Source organism: Solanum pennellii, chromosome 11, assembly GCF_001406875.1.
Source record: "Solanum pennellii chromosome 11, SPENNV200".
NCBI lineage: Eukaryota > Viridiplantae > Streptophyta > Magnoliopsida > Solanales > Solanaceae > Solanum > Solanum pennellii.
In genome coordinates, this window is record NC_028647.1 from 8,557,239 (window position 1) to 8,566,250 (window position 9,012).

A 9,012-nucleotide genomic window follows, 5' to 3' on the forward strand; every position below is an offset into this window, starting at 1 on the left:
TCAAACGAGTCCTAAATTTGATGATATTAACGCATTATTGTCTCTTCTTTAAACAAAACGAAAAATAACATATTTCATCCGTCCAACAAAAGTTGTTCATTATTGACTTTGCACACATTTTTAAGAAACAATAAATATTATAACGACCTTTAAATTTAATAAATATAATGTTTTGAAAAATATAATAAGGAAATGACCACAATTAATTATAAGGATAAATTAGAAACTAAGTGTAAAATTATCCATTAATTTTATAAAGTGATAAATAAGTATTGTTGGACATTTCAAAATACGAATAGTGGACAATTATTATTACGCGTAATAATATTTTTTACCTCAAATAGAATGTTGTTTGAAAACAAGCAACTTAATTCATAGAAGTAACTAAGAGTATGTATTTGAAGTTTTTAGTATTCAAATTTGAAACGTTCAAGTCTCTTTAATTTACAAAGATAATCACTTCAATTCCTTTAGATAGTTACACGCATAAAAGAATTAAATCAATATGTTCTTTCTTCCTAAAATTATAGAGAAAAATAATATTTCAAAAAATTGTGTTTTACATTGAAAACATTATTTGTTCATTAAATATGATCAATTTTCGAAATTTTACTTTCAAAACATTTAATATTATATATTTTTTCTTTTATAAAACTAAAAAAAAGATCAAGTAGAATGAATTTTCAAACCCGACTTCATACTTCAAAAACTATTTCTCATAACACACAACTCTAAAAACTTTTTATTCACGATGATTCAATTTGATTTGAATGAAGTTTAGCGGGAAAAAAAACTTTTAAATTATGTGATACATTAAACATGCTATGTTATTGAGAAGGGAAATGTATATTACTTTTAAACTGACTAAAATAAGAATATTAATTTTTAAATTTCAACTAAATCTTATGATCAGAAACAATAATTTAATTAAGTTCGATACTCAAAGTATACATTTTCCTTCTCTTTTATGAGTTCTTGTGTATCATATGTGAGATATAAAAAAAATATGAATTTAAAAAGAAAGAAAACGTGTCAATACAATCTTTTTCTAGCTAGAGCACTATTTTCAAATCATTTTACAAAAATATAAAAAAAAAATATATATAAAATGAAAGTAGTAAAGAATCAGAGTTGTCTTTATGTTGAGACACAAAAATTTATGAAATTTTTTCATACATAACATAAAAGGGGAAGAAAAGCTGCAACAGTGAATTTAATGATAATAAAACTTACTGTATGTTTTTCTGGTCCTATATTTGGATAAGCTCCTCTTCTACTTTTTCCCTTTAATTAATTCTTGACTAGAGAGTTTAAATTTGTAAAATTATAAATATGAATTGACTTTTGAAAGTTCCTTTTTCTTTTTCAATTTATTAGTTATTAATATGAACTCTTGTTTGTTTTGTTAAAACTAATTACTTATGTTAGAGAATATTTTACATGAATGTGGTACTTTTTATATGACTTTAAATTTAATTGGTTTTGATGTAAATGTCAACTATCATAATTCATATGTAAAATTAAAAAAAAAAACTATTATTTATCATACGAAAATTTATTTTTGATCCTATTATATCTTGATTGTTATCGTTCACTTATATCTTTAACTATATTAGAAATAAGGATGAATTACATAAATTTACTAGTTTAGTGTTGATTATTTAGATACAAGTTAATTTGTAATATTACGTATTTACTAAAGTTTAGTGTGTTTGATACATGTATAGATATGTGGTCGAAATTTAAGTATAAGTTATTCTAGATATAATGCATCCAGTTGGTGAATTCGCATGTACCGTGATAATATATAGACAAATTATGCTCGCCTCCTTTCCATCTCATTCGTCGCTCTTTTATCTTGCTCGCATATATGAAGTGATTCGCATGTATATGACGCTCACACAGATATATGTATGTAGATATATTTGATTTGAAAGTTGGGGTGAATTTATTAAGACTAGTGGGATAAAATGCTATTATAGGGAGAATAAATAAATATGATTAAAACATTATGTATTTAGATAATTTCACGTAAAAATAAATATGTCTTTTTATTTATCTAATTTTAAAAATTAAAAGATAATTCAGAACGCTTTTGTTTTCCTCACTCCTCACCGTCCATCAGGACACTTCTACTTTCCTCAATTCTCACCGTCCTCGGCTTGCTTACGTAGTAAAAATAAAGAAATTGTCTATGACAGATGGAATACGAGATCTAGGTAAGTCTTTCTTTTTTTGTCAACTTTAATGCTACGTAGACTTTATTTTATTCTTATTTTACCCTTATAATAAATATTAGTTATAAACAAATTTGATATCTCAATTGGTTGACTATCTGAACATTTATCTTGTTGGCAACGAGTCAATTTCTTATTTTATAATTTCTCGTCTCATTTCTCATTTCCTGTTTTCCTGCTATACTTAAAATAATTAAGTATGAAATGTAATAAACTTAATAGATTTTTTCACATAATTTTTTAAAAATATATCAAATCAAACATGAACCGAAATAATATTATTTGTGGAAGCCTAAAAGAATGATAGTCAAGGTGATATATGTACATACTAGATACATTTATTTTTCCAAAGATGTGAAACCACTACCAATCTAGCATTCAATATAATTTCCTAACAATAAACAATATTTGAAAATAACGAAAAAAGACAAAACTTTATTAAATGATAAAAGCGTTTCGCTTTTTTAGAAATTTTTCTACTTTTATTACCCAAACTAAAATTTCAAAATCTACTTTTCCCATTTAAATAATTTCATTCTTAAATCCTTTTATTCATTTTTTTAAATTATAAACTGGGGTCTAGGGTGGCTACAGTGGGGGCTGGTTCTTAAAGCCTTTGTGGCCACTCCATCGTTCTCAAACTCCACTCGTAAAAATTTCACTGAATATATTATTAATTTAATGCATTTTAAATTTAATAAAAGTCAAATCAGATAGATAAATTGAAATTGATGGAGTAATTAAATTATTTATAAAAAGTACAAAAAAATTTATTATTTTTGACTAAATAAATAAAAAAAGGATTTCCACTTGTATTATTCTACCACATGCATGACTATTGCCTCCAAAAAACACTATAAATACCCCTTTCCATTATCCCCTTTTCTTATAACATTCAAACCCAAAATTAAAACAGAGCAATTTTAGTTTCTGAGATAAAAAAAAAATGGAGAATGGTACAAAAGGGAAACTTACAGTTTCATCTTCTCTACAAATTGAACAGCCTTTACCACCATCAAAGCTATGGAAAATTATAGTTGTAGCTTCCATAGCTGCTGGTGTTCAATTTGGTTGGGCTCTTCAGCTCTCTTTGCTTACACCTTACGTTCAATTACTCGGTATTCCTCATCGATTTGCCTCTTTTATTTGGCTTTGTGGACCCATTTCTGGTATGATTGTTCAACCAGTGGTCGGTTACTACAGTGATAATTGCTCCTCCCGTTTCGGTCGTCGCCGCCCCTTCATTGCCGCCGGTGCTGCACTTGTTACCATTGCCGTTTTTCTAATCGGATTCGCCGCCGACCTTGGTCATGCCTCCGGTGACCCTCTCGGAAAAGGATCTAAACCACGTGCTATTGCTGTATTCGTCGTCGGCTTTTGGATCCTTGATGTTGCTAACAACATGTTACAGGTAATTTTTAAATCGAAATTCGAAAATTAAAATTGTGTTTGAACATATATTTAATCGGAAACGATACACACACGCTCGTCACGGGTGTAAAACAAATTATTTACTGTATTTTTTTTTAACTAGCTAGTTGCTATATTTTTATATAATTAAAATCATATAAAGACTACATGCAATACAAAATTCCAGCTAGATAAATGTAAAAAAAATATAATTTTAGGTACAAACAAAAAAAATTAGATCTAAATATTTGCTAAAAAAAATAAATAAATGGAATTCCTCAATAATTATTCTTCTAATAACATGTTTTGTAAAAGATTAACAACTTTATTCTGTGTTTTTTTAATAAATAATTATAAAAGGTCACAAGTTGTAATTTATTTCTAGTTTCACTTAATTATATATAAAATTTGATTGTTTCGATTTTTAATTTAATTATAAGCTCATGTGTTACTAAATTAATACAACAAAAAAATTAATTAAAAAGTCACATGCAGTGATTACAGTGTTAAAATAATCAACTTTTATTACTAATATTTATCCGTCATAATTAAATTGTTTTTATTTTTCAGGGCCCATGCAGAGCACTACTGGCTGATCTCTCCGGCGGAAAATCCGGCAGGATGAGAACAGCAAATGCATTTTTCTCATTTTTCATGGCCGTCGGAAACATTCTGGGGTACGCCGCCGGTTCATATTCTCGCCTATTCAAAGTATTCCCCTTCTCAAAAACCAAAGCCTGCGATATGTACTGTGCAAATCTGAAGAGTTGTTTCTTCATCGCTATATTCCTTTTACTCAGTTTAACAACTTTAGCCTTAACTTTAGTCCGTGAAAACGAACTCCCGGAGAAAGAAGAGCAAGAAATCGACGAGAAATTAGCCGGTGCCGGAAAATCGAAAGTACCGTTTTTCGGTGAAATTTTTGGGGCTTTGAAAGATTTACCTAGACCCATGTGGATTCTTCTATTAGTAACCTGTTTGAACTGGATTGCGTGGTTTCCCTTTTTCTTATACGACACAGATTGGATGGCTAAGGAGGTTTTCGGTGGACAAGTCGGTGATGCGAAACTGTACGATTTGGGTGTACGCGCTGGTGCATTAGGATTACTGTTGCAATCTGTTGTTCTAGGGTTTATGTCACTTGGGGTTGAATTTTTAGGGAAGAAGATCGGTGGTGCTAAGAGACTATGGGGGATTTTGAACTTCGTTTTAGCTATTTGCTTAGCTATGACTATTTTGGTCACCAAAATGGCCGAGAAATCTCGCCGGCACGACGCCGCCGGTACACTCATGGGCCCGACGCCTGGTGTTAAAATCGGTGCTTTGCTTCTCTTTGCCGCCCTTGGTATTCCTCTCGCGGTGAGTTTCTTTTCATTTATTATTACGATAAATAAAATTTTAGATAGTCAATCAACTGAGTTAATAAAATATTTTTTTTAAAAAAATTAATATTTATAATTAGTATGTGTGAACAAATATTACAGGTGGGTTGACTCATAAGTCCAAATATGACAAAGAGATTGATTATGATTTTTAAGAATTTTGGTTTTTTTTAGGTTGGTGGAAAATTTATATTATATGGATAAGCAAAGTGTGAAAATATTGACCAAATATGACTATAACAACCACAAATTATTTGTTAGTTATATACATGACATCCTCTTCATATATAGGCATATAAAATTAATTAAATGGATTTCTTTCTCTTGTAAAAATTATATATCATTTTTTAAATTGAAATTGGATATTTAGTTACATCTTTTTTAATAGCAATTAGGATGAACAATAGCCACATGTATGTTTTCAATGGATAATCAATTTTTTTTTTGAAGAAAATTTAAAGGGAGTATAGGTTTATGGCTTTTTACCAATAAAATAATCATGATATGTATGTGGGCTTTGTAAAAGGTTTGTAAAGTCACACACATAAATGTAGAAGGTGTGAGAAGCTTTTAATTAATGCATCACATGACTTTTTAGTTTTGTTAATTTCTAGTTTTTTTAGTTATCATGATAAGATTTAACATCAGAACGATTATTATTTCTTAATTATTTAAATTAATAGAACAAATAATTTTAATAAACATGACAACTAAAAAGAATCGACTATCATTTGTTTATCCTAACATAAGGATTAGGAGAATCTTATTACTTTTTGATTAGGATAATAATAGAAGTTTCTATGCAAATCATCTTTTATTATTATGGCAAAAGCATATATTCTCTCTTTTCTTCCTTTAAATTATTCTTTTAAGATAGAATTATTTCACTTTGATGTTAGATTTTCCCTTTTTATACTTTTAACTTTTTTGAAATTGATCATGTTTTACTAATATATGAAATAAAAATAATTTTATTTTACAGGTAACTTTTAGTATTCCATTTGCTTTGGCATCTATATTTTCTAGTAATGCTGGTTCAGGACAAGGCTTGTCACTAGGAGTGCTCAATCTTGCAATTGTTGTACCACAGGTACTATTTAATTTTTAATTATTAATTCCTCAATCATGGATATAACGTACTTATTCTTCTTTTAATTGTCTTACTTTCATAATTAATGCACAATATATTTAAACCACAAACGTGTAATCTAAATAGTGAAAAAATATATAAATGCTAGTCTATTACGTGTATATAACTGTTATAGATCGAATTTATGTACTAAAACATTACAATCAAAGCAATAACAGTATCGTCTTCAAACTATTGACAGTCTTGTAGTTAACTAATTAAATTTAGATCCTCCATCCTACAACGCAAGTTAAAAACACTCGTAAATCCGGACACATGTTATAGGATTAGGGGTAGATGTTTTCAAGGCTAAAAGTTTTGGAGTGTTTTCAATACATCTGTCTCGATAGAAAAAGGTCGAGGCCCACGTTAACCGGCCATTGTCACCTAGACCCCTACAATTAAAAAAAAAAAGAACAACGTATAAATAGGGGAAGATCATAACTGAAGGAATTTGAAAATGACATGTAACTAGAACTACATTAATAAGATATGACCACAAGATATAATCTATGACTATATTTCTTACATTAGGATAAAATTACATACTATTATTGTTGTAGGGCTGATTGATATTAATTAGTTTTAAATACACAATGTACCTAACTATAACTACTTGTTGTTGTTTTTGTATGATATAGATGTTGGTGTCACTAGTAGGAGGGCCATGGGATGATTTGTTTGGAGGAGGAAACTTGCCTGGATTTGTAGTTGGAGCAGTTGCAGCTGCCGCGAGCGGTGTTTTAGCACTCACAATGTTGCCATCACCACCTGCTGATGCTAAACCAGCAGTCGCCATGGGCGGTTTCCATTAAAAAAAATTACAAAAGAAGAAGAAGAAGAAGGAGAAGAAACAAACTTTTTTTTTTTATATTAGTACTTCTCTTTTGTAAACTTTTAGAAAACAAACATAACATGGAGGCTATCATGTCCATGTATCTTCCTTTCTTTTTTTTTCATAAAGCTCTTTAGTGGAAGAAGAATTAGAGGAAGTTTCCTTTTTAATTTCTTCCAAACAAATGGGGTATGTGTAGTTGTTTTCAATTTGTGTGTAACAAAGAAAGTTGTCCAGTATTAACATGTCTGGGCAAATGCTTTGTACCTTTTACTTTTTTATTTTTAATTTTCTTCTTGGAAGGTAGGAAAAAAAAAGTGATTGGAGGTGGAAGTGGGGTACTTTAATTTGGGTTGGTAAGAAGGGGAGATTTATGAAAAACTTTGTACTCAAAGTGGAATCAAAATTGATCTATCTATATATCTATCAATGTTTTCTATTTTTTGTTTCTTGTTTCAACCATTATTTGAACTTTTTGGTGGATTGATAGCACTATTCTTACCTTATTTATTGGTATGCATGTTCTAGCACTTCCCAAACTTTGAAGTATTAATTAATACCTACAATAATTTGTAATATACATGTATTATATTGATTGGTATCATTCAAATGCAAATATAGGCCTAGTATCATTGCTCTTTTAAAACGCTTGGAACAATTGAGTACATCATATTCTTATATCAAGAATGTCCCAAATATGAAATTACTTTATTTATTATTTTCCTTATATATAATGTATAATTTTTCGACAAAAGGTCTATAATTGAACATCAGTGCAACTACGCCCCTAATAAATTATTGGAAATTTGTGTGAGTTTTACCATCCTAAATACTAGTGCACATTGGAAATTTGTGTGAGTTTTACCATCCTAAATACTAGTGCAGTAATTGGAATAAATTATACGTAGATACTTTTGAGATAATATTTTCTATTCATTACAAAATTAAAAACAAAAAAATAACAAGGTTTTTTAGAACACATATTTAAACAAAATTTTCTTGTGAAATTGGAAGGGAATTTTACTTGAGATAAATAGGATTTGGGAGTTGAACTTCCTTTTTCTATATCATTGTTTCTATATTTCTTGATTAAATGTGTAAAGAGAATTCTTTAAAGAAGATAAACATAATAAATAAAGAGAAATTTCACAATTAGCGGCACTTTGATGTCTGTTTATCACTAAAGTGATAAACTAATTATCAAAGATAACTATAGTTTGAAATTTGCGTTATATCAGTGATATAATTATCTAAAATTTACTTTATATCACGGGTAAATCACATAAATGTACCATTTAAAAAAATATTTACCATTTATGTCAACATAACTTTTCTAACTAAATATAACAATTTTTAAGAATTAAAAAATTGTAATGTTAATCTTTATTCGTTCTTTTTCCGTGCTTTTTCTCTTCATCCTCTTTTTTTTTCTTTCTGTGTCAATCTCTCTTCCTCCTCTCTTTTTTTATTTTTTTTAAATTTTCATTTAAATAATTATTTTAAATTACTTTTTCCCATATGTCACTATTTTTATTCAAAAACACGACAAGAAAAGAAATAGAAAAAACAGAAAATTGTACAATATGATGTTCTCAAATAGGAATTTCAAAATTTTAAAATTATAGAAACAAGAGTTAATCATTGATTGTCATTATAAAGATTCAATTTTATGAATTTGTGATTAACTTGGATAGGTTGTTCCTACAAATAAGTGAAATGTCGTTTGGAGTTTATATCCTAATTTTAAGAGGATTTGGTTAAGTTTATAATTGATTTTGGTTAAGTTTATAATTTATTCATGAACAACATAAGTTTAGTCCAATGTATAGATTATTATCTTGTCTTTCGTTAGTTACGTTTTTCATTTATTATTATTTTTCTCTTCTAATTCAACTTTAATATTGTGTAATACACTTTTAATGCAAATTTAATTCATTTTGTACTTTAGTATTTGTTATATTAGATTACTTGTTTAATTCATTATTGATATAAGTTTAATTCACTCTATAGATCATTGTC

General features: G+C 28.3%; 1 protein-coding gene across 1 annotated transcript; it reads left to right on the plus strand.

Annotated features, from left to right (window-relative positions):
* The first annotated feature begins 3,113 nt into the window (after positions 1-3,113).
* On the plus strand, positions 3,114-7,415 carry LOC107004569 (sucrose transport protein). The gene is made up of 4 exons (XM_015202814.2): positions 3,114-3,648; positions 4,218-5,006; positions 6,012-6,119; positions 6,800-7,415. The coding sequence occupies exons 1-4, from the start codon at positions 3,184-3,186 to the stop codon at positions 6,971-6,973; spliced, it is 1,536 nt and encodes a 511-aa protein (XP_015058300.1). The 5' UTR covers positions 3,114-3,183; the 3' UTR covers positions 6,974-7,415.
* Positions 7,416-9,012: the final 1,597 nt, after the last annotated feature.

What these genes read in the sequence shown, in the direction of transcription:
- LOC107004569 (XM_015202814.2), top strand. Translation starts at nt 3,184, where the DNA reads ATGGAGAATGGTACAAAAGGGAAACTTACAGTTTCATCTTCTCTACAA. An exon ending in TTGCTAACAACATGTTACAG is followed by an intron (nt 3,649 to 4,217) that starts GTAATTTTTAAA and finishes TTTATTTTTCAG; the next exon opens with GGCCCATGCAGAGCACTACT. An exon ending in TTGCAATTGTTGTACCACAG is followed by an intron (nt 6,120 to 6,799) that starts GTACTATTTAAT and finishes TGTATGATATAG; the next exon opens with ATGTTGGTGTCACTAGTAGG.